This window comes from Cajanus cajan, chromosome 8 (genome assembly GCF_000230855.2).
Source record: "Cajanus cajan strain Asha chromosome 8, NIPB_CcT2T_4, whole genome shotgun sequence".
NCBI classification, from domain to species: Eukaryota; Viridiplantae; Streptophyta; class Magnoliopsida; order Fabales; family Fabaceae; genus Cajanus; species Cajanus cajan.
The window spans coordinates 5,239,396-5,262,598 of NC_138524.1; the positions used below are offsets into that span (position 1 = coordinate 5,239,396).

At 32.3% G+C, this 23,203-nt stretch overlaps 1 protein-coding gene across 8 annotated transcripts; it reads right to left on the minus strand.

Moving 5' to 3' along the window:
- Positions 1–694: 694 nt before the first annotated feature.
- GCN2 (protein kinase family protein) lies at positions 695–18,424 on the minus strand. 8 transcript variants are annotated; one of them, XM_020380432.3, is made up of 30 exons: positions 18,071–18,423; positions 17,889–17,957; positions 17,520–17,579; positions 17,317–17,422; positions 15,889–15,993; positions 15,183–15,572; positions 13,470–13,601; positions 13,309–13,395; positions 13,117–13,203; positions 12,927–13,032; positions 11,796–11,907; positions 10,422–10,476; positions 9,974–10,143; positions 8,668–8,852; positions 8,053–8,201; positions 7,509–7,758; positions 6,996–7,099; positions 6,823–6,884; positions 6,628–6,721; positions 5,995–6,075; positions 5,669–5,725; positions 4,945–5,076; positions 4,777–4,860; positions 4,523–4,631; positions 4,299–4,435; positions 3,434–3,541; positions 2,429–2,514; positions 2,180–2,312; positions 1,977–2,099; positions 695–1,130 (listed from the first exon to the last, which is right to left on the minus strand). In XM_020380432.3, exons 1-30 carry the CDS (start codon positions 18,205–18,207, stop codon positions 1,020–1,022), a joined length of 3,621 nt encoding a protein of 1,206 aa, XP_020236021.2. In that variant the 5' UTR covers positions 18,208–18,423; the 3' UTR covers positions 695–1,019. The 8 variants fall into 8 exon arrangements, 6 of the variants coding, with proteins under 6 accessions (XP_020236021.2, XP_020236018.2, XP_020236020.2 ...); XM_020380429.3 differs by having other exon boundaries at positions 6,823–7,099; positions 15,183–15,569; XM_020380431.3 differs by having other exon boundaries at positions 6,823–7,099; positions 13,470–13,573; positions 15,194–15,572; positions 18,071–18,422.
- Between the last annotated feature and the right edge of the window lie 4,779 nt (positions 18,425–23,203).

The following is a 23,203-nucleotide window of genomic DNA, read 5'->3' on the forward strand; positions in this document are numbered from 1 at the left end:
ATAAATTTGCACAGTTACTATTTAGATAAAAAAATTTAAAATAGTATTATTTGAGTAAAAAACTCTCAATTTTTTTCATAAATATTTTTTCAGTTATAAATTTTCCATCGTTTGATACTTAGTGATGTGAAATCTTTATAATTTGTCAGTTATAAACAATAACAAGTCAGTTATAAACAATAACAAGTCAAATGATATATTTATTTCTTTTTTTTTTATTCATCAGAATTATAATCACGACATTAAAACCTAATATTTAACATTTTATTCTAATCCTCTACCACTACCTATTGATTCAATGTTTCTCTCCTATTTTTAATAAATGTCTCTTTTCTCTTTTTTTTTTTTTAAAAAAAAAAAGATCAAAGTACTTTTTTAATCTATTCCTTTTTTAAAAAATAATTTTCGAAAACATTTTTTTTCATTCATCCCTATTTACCATGGATAAGATCAAACGAGGCTGCTTACACCGAAATAAGAATGAAACGTATACAACTTTTATTCAAGCTTCTACGATCTAGGGTCATTTTGTTTAATTTTTTTTTAAAAAAAGTGTTTTTGAGAAGTACTTTTTTTAAAAATAATTCTTTAAGAAACAAAAAATGTTTCTTAAAAAAAAAAACGCTAGTTTTATTAGAAAAAGTTTTATAAGAAAAAAAAGGTTTAAACTACTAACTTGTGTTCACTTTAAATATCAACACTCACTCATTTTATTTCATTTCATCTTAACAAGGATTAAAAGGTCAAAATACTCAAATGCAATATAAAAACTAAAAAGAAAAAATAAGAATATAATTTCAGTAGCTACTATATACAGCTATATGAATTACAACGATTGGTACACTATGTACATGATTTACCTCACAACTAAAGCTGCAAAACTGATATACATGAATTCAGGAAAACGGAAGGCATGGCGTTGATAATCTGGTTTCTCTCACTATATTGTACAGTTGCTGAAAATATTCAGTATGAGCCGCCAACAACATCTATTTAGAGCTTCGAAGAACAATATCCGCTCAAATCCAAATAGAGGGATTTCTAAACTGTGTTGCCATAGCATCCGATAGAAATTTGACAAGGTTTTTTCTCTCAACATTTTTCTCCCTCTTGTGTTCAAGGTGTCGAACCTGGAGGCAATGTAAATCAGTTAACATAACATTATCTTGGGATCAAATTACATGCTGTCATGTAGGCCATGTGCCCCGCCTTAATAAATAATATTAATAGTAATAGTAATAAGAAGAAGAAGAGGAGGAGGAAGAAGAATATCTATTCATTGATAAAATTATTAGATAACTGCTACGAGCATTGTCAAGTTTACCTATCAGAGATTCAAGGAAAACATCACAACTCTTAATAACCAGTTGAACAATGACAAATTTAGGATATGGAGCATAATAGGTTGACCTATGGGCAGAAGAGATCATATAAGGATTGACCAGTAAAAAAAGAAAAAGGATGGTGAATCTGTCATATTAATTATGTAGATCACCAGGGGTTAAAATTATGATGGATTCCCGGGGAACTATAGCATAAGTAGCAGATATTTCACACTGGAGAAAGGAAAAAATAGTATAATTGTAAATTCTAATACTCATGAAAAAGCCTTGATCCGTGTCATACACTATCAGAAACTTCCGTAGCTATCTGATTATATAAACATTTCATCCACCCAGCCACCAGCCTTCTAATAATGTCCATGTTTCTTCTCATCACTGCTTACCGAAATCATTCTAGGTCATCCTAAATTCTTTTAACTTGTTCTTTCAACTGCTTCCTCGCAGAATTATTTGTATCTCTTGCTAGAAGAATGACCTAGTTCAATTTACATAGCTAATACACTTACAAAGTCTGAGGTTTTTGCATGAAGTAGGAAGTCAGGCAACAAAATTCTCTTGGTGCAACAGTCCATAAGATTAATAGAAAATCACTATAGGACCAACCACAGAGAATGGAATTGCAGAGCACATTACCTTAACAGAACCTGTGAAGGAGAAATCTGTATCTGTGATGATAACAAGACATTTGATACCATGTTCATTAGCATATTCATACTGCTCTGTAAGACTTGGATCAGGGGTAGGAACAAATTCAGCCTGATTATATGAAAGATTAGTAGACAGAAGCAAGTAATGATTCTCAAATATGCTGATTATAATTGTTTGGATATCTTAACCTTAAAGTTCTCCTCCCATAATTCAGCAACTAGTTCCATGCGCTCTACCAGCAGGCCACCTCCTCCTCTAGAACAGACAAGAATATTGGTGCTGGCTTCGCTTCTGAAACAGTTGAGGAAGTCAAGTGTGAAACTGTGAATGTGTAGACCACCAATAATCAAGATTTTTTATCCTACTAAGTGTGTCAAGGAGTTTATCAAATGTTAAAATAACAAGAGCAAGGAAAGTGCGGGTTGAAGGACACTAACCTATTGGGCTTGAAATCTACAGGACAATTCTGAATTATTGTCTCCAGTGCAAGGCTAGTCCCCACACCAGTGGGAGGATTTCCTTTCTAGATAGTAGAGAAGACAAGTAATTAGAATTAGAAACAATATAAATTCCGAGGCAAAAGAAGCTTTAAGTTGTCTAAGACTGCAAGAAACAAACACCGCAAAAACTGAAGCAAATGCAAGTGAAATATATAATTAGTTACAGATAATTGACGTAAATGTGTCTGGGGGAAAGGTTAGCATCAACACATATCTGGAGAATGAAGGACAATTGACAAAGCTGAACATGTTAGTATTTTTGAAATTCAGGCCAAAGAATTTAAGCCTGAAAACTTTGTAAAACAATTTGTGATCCAAGCAAAAGGCAATCGAATTTTACATTTGTTACTACCTCCTTCCCATATTGTAAGACGTTTTAGTCTTCTTTTTTATTTTAAAACAATTGGTATTTTAGAATTTCAAAGTCTAATTAATGTTTTTTTTCCTTCAAATATACCCTTATTTAATATCCCACTATAAGTAGTGCAGGCATCAAGGATAGGGGTATTAAATAAGGACATTCTAGTTTAAATATAACATATTATATTTCTATTAAATTTTTTTTTACACCATCCATTAAATATTTATAAATCAATGTTCATTAACCTTAAACATCTAAAGATATGGAAAGGTGGTAGTAATACATAGGTAAACATGATTATTGCACATTCTAGAAGTATGTTTAACAGTCAGAGAAATACAGAGAGAAAAACAGTATAGATCATACAAGCCATCTCAGAGGCAATCAAAAGAAATAAAATGTGTATGAATAACCTACATAGTCACTACCGTACAACTGATGTCAAATGGAGCACCAACAGCCAGCAAGGCACATTCTAGAAGTATGTTTAACAGTCAGAGAAATACACAGAAAAATAATATAGAATATAAAAGCCATATCAAAGTCGATCAGAAGAAATAAAACTTATATGCATAACCTACATAGTCACTACTCCACAACTGATGAAGCAAATAGTCATATCGACCACCAACAGCCAGCAAGGCACCTTCAGAGAGAGATCCAGGGCTGTTCTCCTTCCTTAAGTATACCTTCCAAGATATGTTCAACTTTATTAGAATCATCAATACATACATATTCTATCCCTTCTGATTCTTGATATGCAATTCCAAAAAGCATCAGGAAATAAAAATAATTTAAAATTAAAATGCACCCAGTTTCTATCAATAAAAAATGCACAATTTATGGAACAGGGATAATTTTATTTTACAAATATCCCATCATTTACCTAATTAATAATAATTTCAAATGACAAAAAGTACATCATAAAAATATATATAAAAACAGCTGTAAAAATTTAGAAATTCAGTGCATTTTTATATCATATTTTGCACTGTTAGATTATCATCTTGATGCTTATCAATTACCATTTTCTTATAGAATAGCTCTTTCACACTCCCGGAGTGAAGCTTTTAAAAATCGTCCCTTCCCAATTATAAGCCCCCTTAGAAAACTAGGCAGAAAAAAAGAGCTTGGAAGAGTGTCAGATAGACACAAACAATGTAGAAAAGGTTGTAGGATTTGACCAAACCAGAATGCAAAAGATATTTATAATGTCTTTGCATAACTCAATCTTCAACCACCATGTAATGCCTAAGAAGATACAACATATAGAGGGATACAAGTAATTCATATATTCACAAAGCATCTCTAATCCAATAGTTTATATTTACAAAAAGATAAATCATAAATAGGGAGCGAGAAGTGTTTGTTACAAAATAAAATCATGGTATTGATACAACAAAGATTTAATAATTTCTTTAAAACGAAAAGAAAAAACTAAGGTACCTGAAAAAACAAATCTCTATGATAACTTTCTGTTGGTGGCATTAATGCATCTATATAGATATTTTTGTCAATCCTCCAAATTCTCAGGAAACTGACAAGCTCAGACAATTCATCAAGTGCCTTGAATGTCCGTTTATCTGCAATAGTTTACTATTTGCCTGTAAGCATGAACTTCCTTCTATCTTGTGTAATTGTATATTACAATCTGACTATAAGAATACTACCAGATGGAAGAGCTCCTCTTAATCGGGGGAGTGCCTGATCTGCAGATCCACAGAATCTTAAACCTACAGTTTGTAACCTATTTACCATAGCATCTGCTAAATTCAGTTCCTGGAAAAGCATTAAAACCGCAAATGAATAATTTCATCTGAGGATTGTCTTCTTTGAACATTGTAATTACTAAAATGAGACTACAACAATCTCAACAATACTCATTGTAGCCAATTATATGAAATTTCTTTACAAGTTTTCTAACCTGCAAAAGCTGTCGCCTTATCACTACCCATTTTGATTTCCTTTCTGAGGATTGCGGGCGCAAAGAACCCATCATTGAAAGAAGCTTGAGAAAATTAAAGATTTGTTATACTATATCCTCTCAACTTAATAATCTAGGTTTTGTGATTGCACCACTAAGATAGCATACCTCTGCTACTTTGAGTCTATGTTCTACCTTGACTCCAATCCATGACCAAATTGCATCAAGAAGGTCACCGTGGTTGAGATGAATGTCACATGAGTCTGCATGGAAAAAACAAGTGACTATGTCCCTTGTGACCTGAAATACAATTGGGAAATATGCTTAGTACCACAGAATGGTCAACATCATCCGACACTAGGCTGAAAGATTTCAGACACAGAATGAATAAATTATATGTGGAGCAGTGAAGTGTCTGTTGATATTTGTTTTAGATTAGATTTCCCAATTTTCTTGTTTCCTAAGTCATGTATTTCATTGCTTACTAGGGTTTGATTAACTGTACATATTTAGGCTAGGAAAGTTGCTGTAGTAAATACATTATCTGATCCCTGAATCATAGGGATTTAATTGTGTAGTGATAAAATATAAATTCAGATGGCTGAGAACTAATATCTCTAGCAATTCAGTCATATATATCAAGGTTCTCAAGTCGGTCCTCTGTATTTTATATCAAAAACAGTATAAAAAAGCACTAATTTATTTACAATGTTAATCACATCTAACACTTGAGCTTCAATTGACAGACCCAAGTTTTATAGCGAACTACCGAGCATCATAATGCTGTCATGGATAACTATTCATAACAACTTGCAGAACTTAATAATGAAAAAAGAAAATGAAACCTGAACAAAAAATAGAAAATCTAACAAAATGCTGTAGAAAATAGCACCTTTATGACCTCTGCTTCTGTCAATGCCGAGGTACCACCAATAATGTCAAAATCTCCCTGTGGCCAATGATTTCATATTAAACGAGTTAAAACACAACAAAATTAGTTGGAAAGTTCCAAGAAAAACATCACAAACCATAATAAAACTCCAAACAGATTCTTCATGGAATATAAGAGAAAATACTCATGATAGTTTTATATTCATACACCAAAAACCAACTAGTGTGAATTATCAGTAATAATATGTAATGTTCCCTCAGATTGATTCAATAAAAGGGAGAAACAGTAACAGAAAGATTCAACAGAAATAATATGTAGAATAATACCTGAAGATAGCGGTTTGGTGATGAATGTCCAACTGCTCTTCTGAAGACACATGATATCTCATATCGTTTGAATGAAGATTTCTACACGTAGATTTTCACATTCAATCCGCATGACTTGCTGAAATCCAGCTAAAATAATAGGGAACCAATGCAAAAACTACCAAGGACATTTTATTTCTTTCTGATGCAATTCAAATATAAAACATTTTTTTCCTTTTCTCTATGTTGGAGATCCCAAATCAACCAGTGATATGGCCGAAAATAGTGTATATAAGTAAGGGCAATCCTCACCCCATCAACTAACTTTTGAAATTGAGTTAAGCTCAAGTCCAAAATTTAAGATAGTATTGGAGCCCATCCTAACAACTATCATTGGGTTTATTGGGCCACCCATTATTTGGCCACCCCCACAAATATCTAGTTTTGCAAACTTTAGCTCGAAAATATTACAAGAAAAGGGGAAGTTTATAACCATAAATTGAACATTACAGCACAACCAAAAATTCTTGCCTTCAATGGTATACGAATTATTACAATATTGACCATTTTATATGCAATTGTCGAATTTTAACATAATGAACTATAATTGAAGAAAAAAGGAAAGAAATAAAATCAAGCTAAAACATCAAGTACCTGGTTAGAGATAATCCAGTTCACAAAAGGCAAACGCAACTCATGGCAAAGTTCAAGCATGTCTCCTCCATTGGTTAGAAGTTTAACTGCATTTCTACTCGACAAAAATAAAAAACCAGAAATATTATATGTAGGCTTTCATGTTCACAAAGAATTATGTCACAAGATATGAAATAATTTTAAAAAGATACCGACCTATTAAACTGTGGACAATCCAATAATCGCATCGTTGATATTTCTAGGTGTTTTGCACAATGCTGTCGAAAAATTTCCCTGTTAACTTCTACAACATAATCTCGAACCTCAGTTTCGAATTCTGTGTACTGAATGGATGAACTGTTATCCCCAACTGATCCTAATCTACCAACCTGACGAATGTGTTTTGTGCTTAACATCTCTTCGTCAAAGATAGCATTTAAAACTTTATCATATATGCTTGTATCCTCTGATTTCTGCATAGTTCGTAGGATATCTGAACATAGAGAACTAACACTTGTTCAGGATAATTCAAGAAGGTTAAAAAAAACAAAATTCAAATTCAAATCAGCTTGTAAGTCTTAGATGTCATCAATCTGTACCAATAATCTCATTTCAGCATGACATGTCAACTTGCAATTGCATTATTAACTGTACTTATCGTCATCGAGATCATCAGACAGTTTCTATTTCTATAGTTGTACTCCTAGGCACTTAAGAAAATGCTTCATATTCAAAGAAGAAATAAGCTACACCCTAATGTTGTATGATATATAACTAACCCCACCTAATAGCTAATACGGTAAGGCAATGAATTATTTTGATGGGTAGTAATGTGCACAGTGCAGGTTCTACACGAGAATACAGAGTATCAGAATGCACAAGAAAAGGTCATAATCACTTGCCATCCAATAATTCAGACTCCATTCGTGGAGGAAATGCATTTTGCAGAAGTTCTGTGGCAGAAGGGCGATCTGAAGGAGCCGGAGACATTAACCGCTGCAGCAACAATTTCTGTTCTGGGAATTCAGCAACCCAAGCAGGTGGAACTTCCCCTTTCAATTTCAGATCAGATAAAATAACATTTCTCTCCATTGCTGTCCCAAATGGGTGCCAAAGCTCAAAGAAAACCACTCCTAAGCTGTACATGTCAGCCTATAACCCAAGTAAATTCAAGAGTTATATGATTTGGCATAAAGCAACAGATTATATGGATGCAAAGGTATTGCAAATATCTTAGATATTTAGATGATCTAAAACATCTCTAAATATCTTTAGATATTTGTTTCCTTATTTCTTTTGTTATGTTCAATCATTTACTCAATAAAAAGGGAGATTAGGGAATGTACAAAATACACAGTTACTGTACAGTTTCCTTTTTTTCAACTATAGGATTTGGATAAGTATGAATCAACTGATTAGAATAAAATAATGACGAATGCTATACACCTTTTCATCAATCTTGGGCCATCCTTGCTCAATTTCAGGAGCTGTATAGAAATATGTCCCGACTTGTCCAGTGCCATCAATGGAAACTCCAGTTGTATCAGCAGGATGGCCCAGATCTTGATCCAGCTGCTCCAACTTCAAGAACTTGGCTGAAAAAACGGGGAGATTAGAAATTTTGATGTTTCATTTACAAACAACCACTATTCCATACCAGAGTAGCAAGCTCAAACTTTGACAGGGAATCATTTTATATATTTTTCAATTAAAAAGCAGGGAAACCATACTAAGAGAGGTACATAATGCTACTGTGTAAAGTGTAAACAGGTGGAGCAACAATCCAAGAAAAAAATTGCATACATGTGCAAGTATTTATTATTGATCTTAACCACAGAAATAGAAATTCAACATTAATAAATGAACTTTGTGCATGCAAACCAAAATCAAAATTCTTACTAGTCAACATATTTCTTGGCTTATCAAAAATTCCAATAAATTCACGAGCTCCATTTATACATATTGAAGTTATCCATTGTTATAATAAGCAAGATAGAGTAAATAATGGAAACATACATTAAGATAAGAGAAAGAAAACAAGTAATGAATTTGGAATCTTACCCAGACCAAAATCACCAATTTTAATATCATTGCGTGCATCAAAGAATATGTTACTTGGTGTTAAGTCCCGATGAATTATTCCTTGCCCATGTATGTGTGCCAAGCCTTCCACTATTTGGCGAAACAAATGCCAAGCCAGTTCTTTGTCAAAATGATTATATGATTCAAACACCTGGCGAAGTGTCCTTTATATCCGACAAACCCACCCAAAAAAAAAAAAAATAGAAGGAATGAAATGTAGTGAATACAATGTATGGAACAATAATGTGTGCTTGTGAGTTTGTGTTTGCATGTAATACAGTATCCAAGGAAATTGGAAGGTACATTTTGTTTCAACTATCTACTCCCATTCCCTCTGTTTGTTGCTAATAGTTTCCAAATTCCAAAATTGAAAAATTATAGAATCAAATTGGAATAGAACAAAACAAAGAAATTATGTAGATTAAATTATCAGGGAGAGAAAAGACATAGGCAGTGGTCAGAATTTGAGAGAGGAAGATTGTCTGGATACCTTGATTTTACTTGTTACTAATTTTCTATAGAAAACAATGCATAGACAATCAGTGATTTTAGGAAAACTTCTATAACAGATGCAGACTATACCCCTAGAAGACAAAGTAGGATCATTTAATTGCATTGCTTAGTCAGGTAGGACATTCCACAAATCATGGGATTTAACCTTCAATTCATTTCTTTCTTTTTTCCTTTTTGTGTTTCGTTCCCATGTATATAGCTCACACTCCCAATGATCTACTATTTGATACGAATGAAGTCTCTATTTTTAAATTTGAGTCTTAAAAAAGTGGATTGATCATTGAAGCCTAATTTAACCTTACAAAACCGACTTGTAAGGTGAAAATTATGCTCAACTTATATACACTATTATGGTCTCATCTTTAATTGGTGTGGGATCTCCAATAATTAGATTTGCAAACATAACTCCCAAGACTCTAATCACCCACAAACTGAAAGGTTGTTTCATTAGATGGTTATATAATTTCCAATGAGTCAACTAGGTAACATTAAATATTCCAACTTAGCTTATGATAACACTAAGATTTCACATAACATCCTAAGTGGTGGATTTAACTAAAGGATCACTTTACTTAAAAGCCTAAATTGTTACACAAAGGAACAAGAGTAATTATATGCTTCTATACAATCCTTCCTTGCCATATCTTGGGAGCGGGCACCAGACATGAAACATGGGCATAGGACTAGCTTATGACAAGTTATTTGCATGGTAGCAAGCATGGTCCCAAATATAAATCTGAATGTAAAGAATGGAACTTACTGAAAATCTTACCTCGGACAGTACTCCATTTGTATATAAAGGTAAGTTGATTCAAGCTGATTCTCATGCCCAATGGCATCATTGGAGGTTGCAGCTTTATAGCTGAAAGTAGAGCTTACTGTAGTCTTTGAACCCCAAGCAGAATCACCATAAGAATCAGAAACTCCAGTTTCAAACCATGCCTGGAAGTTTTATAGTAATTAAAAGTATCATATAAGCACATAATATTGTGGAAATAGATAAAGGAAAACTTATATTTGCATCTCTACTCAGTGACTCTTGGAATATAATTAGAACAGTATCCACAACAAGTTACTATATCAAAAAGACCAGGGTGGGATGGTCAACATAATAAAATATACAGTTAAAGCAGAAACAAAAGGAAATAATAAATTAATACAAGAGACAGAGAAGAGTTTCAATAATAAGCAACATGGTGCACAAAATAAGAAAGATCTACCTGATAATACCGAACAACATGTTGATGCTGCAAACGAGAAAGTGTAGCTACTTCCCTGATTTTCTCACCATAGGTAAATAGAAAACAAGTAAGAAATGACAATTAAAAAATTATACAGGAAAACAGAAGAAAAAGATGGGACAATGGACAGAACAGACAGCAGTCAAATAGTGGCATTATTTTCTTTTATTTTTTCCAACACACATGTAAAAGAAGTAATACATGAGAGAAACACATGGAGGCCAACATTAAGGGAAACTAATAACATTCAAACATGAGATGATACACTTGGCTTTATAACTCCATACTGAAATCAAATTGACCCAGAAAAAAAAAAAAAAAAAACTATAAACTGCAAAGATAAGGAATATATCACAATGGACCCCAGCAAACATTTATTAGTAAATTGAATGTCATACAAGCTCACCCGTTTGTTTTCTTTAATTCTCATATGCAAATCATTTCAATTTTATGCAATGTAACATAACCATCAACCATGTAAATATAGCAAAAACATCTTTTTGCAAAAAAAAATTCTTTTTCCATTCTCTATTCAACCTGCCTGCATCTTCTGTTATGAATCCTATCTTCTGGCTCTATGATCTATACATCAAATAAATTCTATCTTGATTCCTTTACTACAATTTAACATACAGGCAAACTAATCAATGCAGCTGTTCGGGGTTTAATCAATTTTGAGGACAAAAAATTAAGGAAAGAAGGTTAAGCAGCAATAAAATTGATAGACTGAAAGAAGGATCAATGTACCTATGCAAGTATTCTTGGTATCTTGGAAGTTGGAACAATAATTTAATGTGACAGAGACATCAAAGATGTCCCTCAGACACTAAGACAGGTATATCAAATGCAAAATTGTGAAGAAACAATGAGTCATAAAAATAAAAATTGAAGCTAGATAGCTCTACCACATATCCCACAAAACATTAAGAAAACCAAAAACATTGGACATATTTCAAACACCACAACAATTAATATTTTAATTAGATCAGCAAGTTTTTAAACTACCAATCATACTGACCAATCCCATAGGATCAATACCATTTATTTTACATCAAAGAAAAAAACCAATCCTGGCTTCCATAACCTCAAAACTAATCATAAAATTTAGCATGCAGGAATTGAATTAGAAAGTGCAAATGAAAAATCCAACCCACTTTGTAATAAGAACTTGGAGATATGCAACAACTAGATTGGGTAAAAGTTTTCAATATTAATCAATATGATTGCAAATGAAAGAACTATAACAATCATGCAGTAAACTGTTGTTCCTAGTGAAAAAATTACACAAATAAAAAGTGACAGTTAGTATCATCAAGGATATAACAAACTCCTTCCTAGCTTGTTAAGGATTACCTTAATATTCGGTCAGGCATGCTTTTGTCCTTGAGGTGAATTTTCTTTACTGCATACTGCCTTCCATCAAGTTTATTTTTGCACAATACAACATGACCAAAACCACCATGACCTGTTACCAATGCCAAGCAAAACCTTTACTACAGTAATAGATAGGTTTCATAGTTATTTGAGTCCCTTTTTATTTGAATTTTAGTCCACAAAAAATTCTTTGTTCAATTCTAGTCCTTCAATTATAGTTACAATTAAGTAAATCCGTCAGTTTTCCTCTTCCTAAAACTCACAAATTTCATTTTCATGTCAAAATCTCTATGAATTGAATCATTTGAAACCCACTTTTGCTGAAAATCCACCAAACAAGACATCATATTTCTTCAAATATAAGAAAATCCAAAAAAAATCTCCCTCTTTACAACCATAACCTTACATCCTACAATGTTCTGGCTTTTGAACCCTTCAAAACATTGTGTCCTAAACCCCCAATTATTTGATTAAACAATAAGGACTGAAACTTTTATAAAGAGGAAAACTGATTGGAGGATTGAACTGTAGCAATTAAAAAAAAAATTAGAGGATTAAATTCGAGCATAAAATTATTGAAGAACCAAAATCACACATTAGTAATAGTACAGGGACCAAAAATGCAATATCCGAAAATGAGAACACCTAATTAAATACCTTAGAAAATACTAGTTTATCCAATAGCCAAAAAAGAGTTGAGCATTATTTTCAAATAAGCAGCTAAAGTATAATAAACTAAAATTCGGTTTACATAGGGAAGGGGGGAGCAGGGGAGGCTAATGAAAATAGTGTGTATTATTTGTTATAAAAACACTCTGGAAATTGCAGCTCAAACTCTGGCTCATCCAAAGAAAAAGAAATAACACTGTACAGAAAAATGGACTATTTTTTAAGATCATACATGATGTTCCCAATGCATTTTAAATTTCTATTATTTCTAAAGCTATAATGACTCCTTTATCATTTCCAAGAAACACAAAGAACAGGCAATCAAGATCAACAAAAAAGAATATTATGATACTCAACTAACCACCATGGTATATATCTAGGAATATGACATCATAGAATTATGCATATATATACTTAAAAATATCCATGAAATTCCTTTACCAAGAGGCCGTAGCTCCTCAAAATCATTCAAATATCGAGAACTATGGGGAACTGTGTTTGAGCCTCCAAGATCAGGTTTCCAAAATTGAGATATTTTGGATGAAGCCTAGACAATAAATTAATTAATTAAATAAGAAACGGCCAATTTAGTGGTGAGAAATAGAACTTATGTCCCTATGGATTTGCCAACCAGGTGTTTCTGGAAAACACGATCAAAGGTTTGGTTGAAAATGGAAGGTGGTTCAGATGCCATGTCACGTGCTGAATCAGAAATGATCTGGGAATATAACTCAAAAAGATTAGGATAACTGCAAACAGACATTATTTGAAAATCAAAGCAATAATATTTTAAATTTTGGTAAAGTGGTGATCTTTTTCATACCCCTAAATTGTTCAGCTCTGTTACCACTTGTGGCAAACATTCAGCCAACGTTCCCTTAGAAGCACAAACAAGGCGAAGCATGTGAACCTAATATAAAAGAAATCAATGCTGAGTAAAATGCATATGTGAAGTGAAGCTGATAATAATAATTTGAATTTTACCATTATTAGATCCCTTTCAAATGTTTGAGATGGTTGGTGATGAGGCAAGGATGCAGAGGACAGAGACTCAAAAGACTTGCTTTCTTTAATACCTTCATTATCTTCTGTTGCATACTCATCAACAACAAAATACTGCAGGTTAAAGATAGAAGATAAAGGAGTTGACATGGATAAATGTCTCAAACAAATGCAAGTCAATTATAATGGTACCAAGAAAAGCATAATAATAACATAATTTCTAAATTTCAATTAAACATTAACCATTGCCATCCACCCAAAAATGGAGGCACACTGCATCAATTCAAGGAATTTCATCATTATAGGAGTTTACAGGAATTGTATAGCAGATTTTTAACAATCATAAACGTCCTTATCTTTATTAAGTAAATTAGAACAAGCCTGGACCTATCTGATAAACTGTATGAAACTAAGAAGCTAGCAATCCAAGTAAGGTCCGAGTGAAAAAGACCAGCTAGGTAAGCCTTTTCTTATGAAGACTAATATGAATAGGTTTATAACAAACAGTGAAATAGGATGACATACAGACATAATATTTAATTCTTGTCCATCTATAAAATTACCATTTTTTCTGTTTTCAACTCTTATTTATTGTGCAATGATTTCAAACATCAAACTCACAAACCAAACAACAATAATGAATCAATCCGTTTCCCACTAGATGGATTAGCCAGATGGATCAAATCTCTTTTGTCATAAATAATATCTATAGACAAACTTGAGTTCTAAATCCTTCTTAATTGTTTTGCCTATAGTTTTTCTTGTCCTCACTCTGCCTCTTGCAGCTCTCTACTCTCCATCTGGTCTATTAGGGCTTCTACAAGTCTCCTCCATACATGCCCAAACCACCTAAGCTGAGACTCTACTAACTTTTCTACAACAGTTGCTACCTCAACTTTTTTTTCAATTCATTCCTTACTAATCCCATCTTGTATAGTGTGTCCCTTATGCAACATAACATTCTCATTTCCAACCTTTGGTACATTTCTCGTCTTTTCACTGCCCAACATTTAGTTCCATACAATGTTGCAACTTTTATAGCTGTGAAGTAAAATTTTCTTTAAAACTTGACATTGACAGTACCTTTTTATCACATATAACACCTGAGACAGTCCTCTATTTCATCCATCCCATTCACACACTATGGTTTACACCTCCCTCTATTTCTCCATTGTCCTATATAATGAAGAACCCTAGATACTTAAACCATGTAACTTGTCTAGTATGTCCACTCATCAAACTCATATCCATCCAGCAAAAAGGCTGATAACACTGATAAGTGCTAACTTCTAATTTACCTGATCTGCATTTTTCACCTCCCGGTGCCGAATTAATATTCAACAGTCCAGTGTATTAAACTTTTCAGGAATTTTACATCACAATTCACGAGAATGTACCATCCACTTAAATCACTCAACTTTAATTACCCTTCAAAATCAATGACCTTTTCATAATCCTTCTTTCTTTCAGGAGGAGACAGGGTACAAAATCCCATAACTCATTTAAGCACTCACCAATTTTGACAGTTAGAAACATTATTCTGGCCTGTTAGAAATAATGACCTTAACAATGAATGCATCTAAAATTTTTGGCTTAGACAAGACATGAACATAGAAGACAGAGAAACAAAAGAAAACAATAGACTGAAGTCAAACAAGCAGTAAACAGAACTTACAAGAAGCAAATCATATTTACCTCTTTCTCACCTTCATTGTTGTTCCCTACAAAATCCTCCACCAAAGATCTACTTGAAGAAGTCAAAGATAAACTATTGTTGCAGTCTTCACTAACTTCTCCAACAGTATCCAATTTGGCAGGAAGGTCTTGCATTACTAACGGTGTTTCCTTACTATCAGGTTTCTTCTCCTGAGCCTCAAAATGTGGTTTTGAGACATCCAACTTAGACGGAGGAAGAGAAGTACTTTTTCCAGCAGTTTCATCTATCCCAAAACCCCAACTCCATGTTTCTCCATAGCCACTGAAAAGGTCTATAAAACCATAAACAAAATAACCCTTCTTATTTAAAGATGCCATATCCTTGGGAAACAACTCCTCATTGCTTTCCACAGTCGAGTTTAAAAGCTTCTAGAGATGGAGGACAGAAACATATTACCATCAGTTTAAGCAGAAAAACAACTTGTCTTAGAGATAAATCATCAAATGCTACATGCAAACACAAATAATATATGAACATTATAAAAGAAATTCCAATAAAAACATTTAGCAGGAATAAAGTTAGAAATGTTCCAGGTTAATATTAAAATTAAAAGACATCAACATTGACTTCTTCAAGATTATCTTTCTATTAAAAACAATACCAATGTTATTATTATGTTAAAAAGCTTCAGCGAATGATAATAATTATGATAGCTAAACAGAAAATATGGAATAGTGAACTCACAGAATCATTTGATTTGGCAATTGGCTCAATTCCAGACAGAAATTCTTGAGCAGCCTCTACCAAATTATAGATCATTACTCGTCCCTCCCTAGCATTTAAAGTAGCCTGAAAAGGACAAGAACAAAATGTAAAACAAAACATCGAAGCATTTTGCTCCTTCAAAAGTAAGCAACCTAGAGGCTGAGGAAGAGAGAAAAGACGGATGAAGAGAATAGCATATGTCACAAAAATGTATTCTTTTTTTGTATGTGTAAGAGAGAGAAAAGGAGAAACACAACTAGAGGGGCAACAAGATTCATCAAAAGCATGAAAACAGACCCCAAAAGAACATAAGGAACCATGGAGGAGGGGGGGATCAAGAATATGACAAGGCTTCCCAGCCTCTCTGCATATTAGAAGTTGCAACTCCCCTACATCAATGAGCTCATCATCAAAGAGAAGCCATAATGTGGCACAAAGATGTATCCACTTAAACTGAAAATTAAAATGGCAAAAGACAAGCCACTGAAGGATTAACTGAACCTCTTCTGGAAAATCTACTTCCATATCTTAGTTTAGAATACACAATTTGGAGGCTTAGAATGTGGGTTATGGGTCTAACTCAATCTTACAAAACCGGTTTATAAAGTGAAAGTTATCCCCTACTTATATACTTTTTAATTGTTTTATCTCTAGTTGATGTGCGACTTGAGTTTTTCCCAACATGGAGAGGGAGTCATTCTCAATATTTTCTCTCTCATCTCCTTTTTTTTTGGTAAATTCTCTCATCTCCTTTGGAGATGCATTTCACAGGCTAGTGGCTACCCACACAACTAACCAAAAAAATTCTCTCTCAATCATTTCAATCTACTATTTTTTATCTTTATATGTATATTTGATCTTGTTAACCAACTATCATTTTTAATCTACCCTCTTTTATCTCTATTTCTAAATTCAATTTCAATAATTTTTTAATTATATAATTTATATATTCAAAAACATTTATTTATTATGAGTTTAACTATATAAAAATAAAAATTTATCTTGTACAATATACAAGCTAAAATACTAGTTCCTCTTGGATAACTATCTTTCAATTACTTTCCTAGTCTTTAGCAAGAGAAACAGTGAGACTTTTAGGAAATATCTGTCCCTGCTCCACCTTCAATTCTATTCCAACCTCAATTTTTCATTAGATGTTCTACAGATCACATTTTTAAGATTTTTTTTGTTTTTTATATATTAATTCCACCTTCAGGTTATCAGTTCCCATTCCATAAACTTTGGCACCACAAGACATGGTAGCTCGTTTTCTCACAGGACCCACATTTAGGCACCAGAAACATCAAAATATCTGGTAATCACAATTTCATCCTTGATGCAACTATGATCATAAAGTTACCTCACAAAACCAGTTAACAACATTACACAACAGGACAAGAGTTAGACCTGATCATTGAGCAGAGACAAAAGCTTATTAGCATCAGCTTCTGATAAGCCTTTCTCCGGTGTAATCTGCAACTTGGGGCACTTGAAGGGATATCCAGGCAAGCACCTAGCAAGAAATAGAAAGAGAAAATGATTTAGCAATTTGAGCTGGTAGCAACAAGGCACACCTTTACAAAATGGAAAGGCTCACTAACTAAACTTACCTGACAACTAGAACAGCAGAAAGATCTAGGTCCTCATAACCCATGCCCTTTGAGTAAGGCCTGCTCAATTTCATGCAGAAAAACAGAAACCAACGAACAAGAGAGATAATTATTAACAACACTAATATAGAATTGTTTAATTTCTATGCAATATCAGGGTAAAACATGCACTATCCGACTTTAATTTCTATACACTGTCAATTAATCAGAAATCATGATAGATATAACTTTGAATATATCATAAAAGTCAACAACCTCCAATTAATAGCAAAATGTGATTGGATAACTTACAACTTCACTGCATAAACTATTTACTCTATAGTCTATACATCACATGAAGAGAAATAATAAAATAAAATAAAAAATAACCTGAGATTAACAACTACTCGAGGAGGCGATCCTGGAAGAATTTTGCAGTCTTCTTCGAAAATTGCGCATCTAAACAAACAACAAGGCGTACATTTCATGTTATCGAATAAATAACGATCAATTGTATCGAATTCGAAACGATGTTAATAGAAAAAGGCGTTGGAGCTGAGGAAGGTGCTTACAATGCGGTAATCTCTTCGGAAAGCTGGTCGTAATCGTCGTCGGCGAATTGAGAAGCGTGATCTTTGGACTGCGTTCTTCCCTTGCTCCGGCGACTGCTCCCGCCTCCGCGCTTCTTCTTCTTGGAACTGTGTCCCATTCGGCGGAGAAGAAGAGGGTTTTGGATTTCGAAACTGAGAGAAGTGAGAGTACAAATAGGAGACGACTATTTGATATTTATACTTTGGTGGCGCTTCATTCGTCTGCACCGCCACCACCTGTGTTTATTTTCATTCCGGTTCATATGATACTCCTACGCTACAGGGGAAATAAATGCTAGTAACAGTAACAGAGTTTCGAGTTTCTTTCTTTATGACTATGACGACACTTGCACTTGTATTATTAAATATAATAATGTGATTGCAGAGTAATAGAATAGGTTCTTTCATTTTTGGCTTAAATTATCTTTTTCTTTCTTTATTTTATTTTGTTCCTTTAATTATTGAAGTTTTTAATTGAATTCTTAATTTTTAAAATAAATGTATTATAATCATTTTTATTTAATTGAGATTAATCATGTTAAATTTCTTCGCACATAATAATACATGTTATTTTTATTATGTTATGTGTAGAAAGTCTTTTTGGTAAAATACGAAATATTATAAAGATGGCCGTAATAAGCATTGGACCTACATGCTTCTAATTATTCCGACTTCTCTCTTCCCAACTACTAAGTTAACCCTAGTTTATCTTTAAAAATTAAGGGCCGTCTTAAAATTTTTAATCAATTAAATAAGATGACAGAACAACATAATAATATAATATTTGTTTCTTAAGGAAATAAAAATCTGATGGGAATACATTTAAGAACCACGGGCTAAACTGACTGTATGATCTACATTTATGATGATAGCAATTGAATTTGTGATAGTAACATTGGATTCTACACGCTAAGTGATAGCATATGTTTTATTAAATCAGCAACTTGTTTAAAGAAAATAATAATAATCTTAGTTATTAATAAAAAAAACTATTTTATTATACATCATCAAAATATAAAATACATTAAAATGTTTGGTTATTATTTTTGTTATCCCAAATCTTCATTTTTTTTAACTTACTCTATTTATCCTAAATATTTAGAAAATATTTTAAAATAAACAATGTCCTCACTTAAATATATACAAAATGACCATATTTTAATTTTAGTTTTCATAAAAAAAAATCTCTTTATTTTTTAGAATTTAGAATTATTGTTTTTGATTCTTATTATTATGTAATTATTTTTAACTATTTATTTATTTATGAGGAGAGATCCGTTTACTTTATGAGTTAGTCTACCTAGACTTATTTCATTCAATAACTAATTTTTTACATTAAATTTCAATGATCCAGTCGTTGAATTTAAAATTTTTAATGTATAAATCAAATCTGTAAATTTTTAAAAAAATTAAAAACTATTTGATACTTCATTTCATTAATTCAAATTATCGGATAATCATAAAGGTGTATATCTAGTAAGAGTTCATACTAAATGTGTGTATCTAGTAAACGGATTCCTCCTCATAAGAAACATAAAGTGTGTATCTATCAAGAGTTCATACTAAAGGTGTGTATCTAGTAAGTTTAAGTTCACACTAATGTAGGTAGAAACATCAAGTGTGTCTCTAGAGCACCACCCATGTAAAGGGTTATGTATCTATTAAGAGTTCATGGTTCAACCTCATATCAAACATTATCACATGCAATATATCACGTGGCATATGGATAAAAAATATAGTGCATAAGAATATTCATATGGCTTTGTTTGACCACTAATTGTATGTCCACCATACTTTCTTCTACTCATGGCTTTAAGCACATGCCCTCGACATATTCAAGACAATTTTCGTGGGTAGTTCTTTTATGAAAAGATTTACAGGATTTTTCTCACCTTTTACATACTCATGTGAGATACCACAATTTTTAATTATTTTTTTTACAACATCATGTTTCATATATATGTGTCTTATCTTATAATTATAAACACTACTAGTCACAATAATTGTAACTTATTAATCACAATGAAGGGATACAAAAGATATAAGTCTCCCCCACAATAGTATATTAGTTATTAGGCCTTCTTAACTATTATGTTTATTCAATTATGAATTCCAATTCCATTATAAACCATGTTATACATATTTGTTTTGTTGATTTCTAAGAAATAATATCACTTCCTAAAGTGAATATATACTCACTTATCTCATCATTGTATGAACTCCAATTTGCATCACAAATTTTTTTTTGAAACATTTGAAAAGTTAATAAATTGCAAACTTTTATTTATATTTTTTAGATATTTTTAAAAAGATATAAAATCACTTTTCAATGATCATCATTTATACTGTAAGTATATCTACTTAATCTACTTCCTAAATATGTAATATTAATTATGGTGTAACTTATGAGCTATATAATACTATTAATAATTTTTGCATATTCAGATAAAAAACATTAATTTCATTTCTAATGATATTTCATCATTTTTTCTATATATATATATATATATATATATAAGGTTTTTATTCATGCCACCGTGGTTAGTTTTTCAACAATATATGCAGGACTGAAAAATTAAAAGAAAAATATGAAAAACATTCCCTCGTTGATTAAAATGATGGACATTAATTAATTGTCTTTACTTATCTTGCATGATACCATAGATTCTCAAAAAGCTAACCCAATAGCAAATCGCAATTGAAATAATCGAATTACACAAAGCCAAATCATACCTACAAATAAATTCAAATATTTAAAACAATGTAAAAAAAATAATATAAAAAATAACAACAATTAACATGAATGTAAATTTCCACACATCACGAGTAACAATTGTTAACACCGACCTGATATAATATCTGAAAATAAAACCCTAATTAAATATATCAACAAAACATGAATCAAACGAAAATGGAAAATCGATTTGCAATCCAAGCTAATCAATAGCAATTAAGTGATGCAAATTTTCTCATGCGTAATGAGAGCCACACTTAGAACAATGTTTATAATAGATAAATAGAGTAGATTCATATTTAATAATCCTGTTGTAATTCAAGCTCAAATCTATTAAAGCTTGTAATCGCAAGCGTGTGATTCAGCGGTAGAGATTGATCTACGTTTAAGCAAGGTCAGGGGTTCGAATCCTGCCTTGGGTATGCAATCGCGTTAAATCTTGGGACCTGCTATCCCACCCTTTGAGGTGCCTCCAACGCAGGAACGAACCAAAAAAATTTTATGTTGCGTACTTGCATTAAAATAAATAAAAGACAATTACCAAACTTTCTTCTTCTTATGTACAACCCTCCTCCTCTCCTTCTAGTATGTACAACCTTTTTTAGTATCATCCTGTGAGATGTTTAATATCTCCCACATGATTTCTCATGCCTCAATTTCATGTATGACACTTGTTAGATTGGACTCTCAAATATTTGTCTAAAAAAGGTTCAAATTTTGTACGACCTAAATTTTGTCTAACTTAAAAATCAACTAGAGAGGGGTTTCTTAGGATATAAGAGAGGGAGTGAATCACACAGTGGTTAGAGAGAAAAAGAAGAGAAAAAGAGAGTAGGAAATTCGGTTTGCATACATGGAGCAGTTTCAGTAAAATTGCAATCTCCACTTTGTTTACTATTGGATCCGGCTGGAAATTTGACAACAAGTTTTTAATAAAATGATCTTTGTTTTGACTGTTGAGATCGTGGATTGGAGAAATCAATTTCGCACGGTTGCTCTAATTTAAGGTTTTTTATTCTTTATTCTTCGGTTGGAAGTCCTTGTTGCTTTGATATATTGATCGGTTATAAGCATTTGTTTATGCATTTGGTTAGACTCTCTTATACCTTTATTGGTTTTGTTGTTTCACATTAATTTTTTAAGTTGGGAAATTATTTTCGTTACATACTTTGATACTTTTGATTATTGTATTAATGTTTTCCCTGTTAACATCCTCTTATATGTACCTTGAAGACCATCTAAAATTTTGTTTGCAAGAAATAATATATTTTATTAAAGGAACAACATAGTGTGATAATGATCACAGCATTTATGCTAAATTAAATTGAATACTTGTACACTTATCAAACAATGATGAAGGTCACTCAAACTAAAATCTAACAGGGCAATAAGGTGTTGCATTGAGCGTCTTAAAGGATCTCTCTCGCATGGTGGTATGATATACGAGTGAAAACATTATGGAATTAATGCATATAGCCATCAATGCATTATGATGGATCCACCGCATGAAGTCCTTTGGTGGCATCGTCAACAATATCACTATCATAATTAAGTTACCTTTTATCACAATATTCAACAAATAACACATGATCAATAACCACACAAGGTGAAAACAAATGTCTTGCAAATGTACCAATTGTTGTAACACCCTCGAGTGTTGTAGGAATTGGTTGAACTACAACATGTCTCATGCTGGTTTGTCAATCATTGGTGTGCAAATGCATTGCCTTCAGCACGGGTCATATGTGCATCCTCACAATTTCAAACATGCATAGGCATATTCATATTTACATAATTTTCGTTTCTATAAACTAGTTTCCAAAATTATGGATATGTATGTTGAAAATTAAATTCCAAAACACATCTAAGAAACTGGTTTTTGGAAAACAAGAATGTATCACTCTAACATTTTAGAAACTAGTTTTTAGAAAAGAGCAAAAATTGAAAGAAAAAAAACCCAACAAACTCACTTCCCACACATAAGAGTAAAACCTACGTTATTTTCACGACCTTTCCTCTATACTTACACCCCAATTTTTATTTATTTATTATTTTATTTTGTGAAATTTTTTTCTACTCCTTCTCTCCCTTCACACCTTTCTTCCTCCCCACATTGTTCGGGCCCACACACCCTTTTCCCTTGACGAAAACCTACTTTCACTCTAGACATCTCATCTCGTAACAAAACCTAATTTTTGTTATATCAAAATATATAATAAAAAGTTTTCATTATATTTTTTCACAAAATTTTGTCGAGATATACAATTAAAAAAAATTGTTTTTATTGTATATCTCAACAAGGTCCATATGATGAAAACCCATTTTTATTGTGGATTTCGGCAAGATTTTGTTGAGATACATAACAAGAATATGTTTTTGCT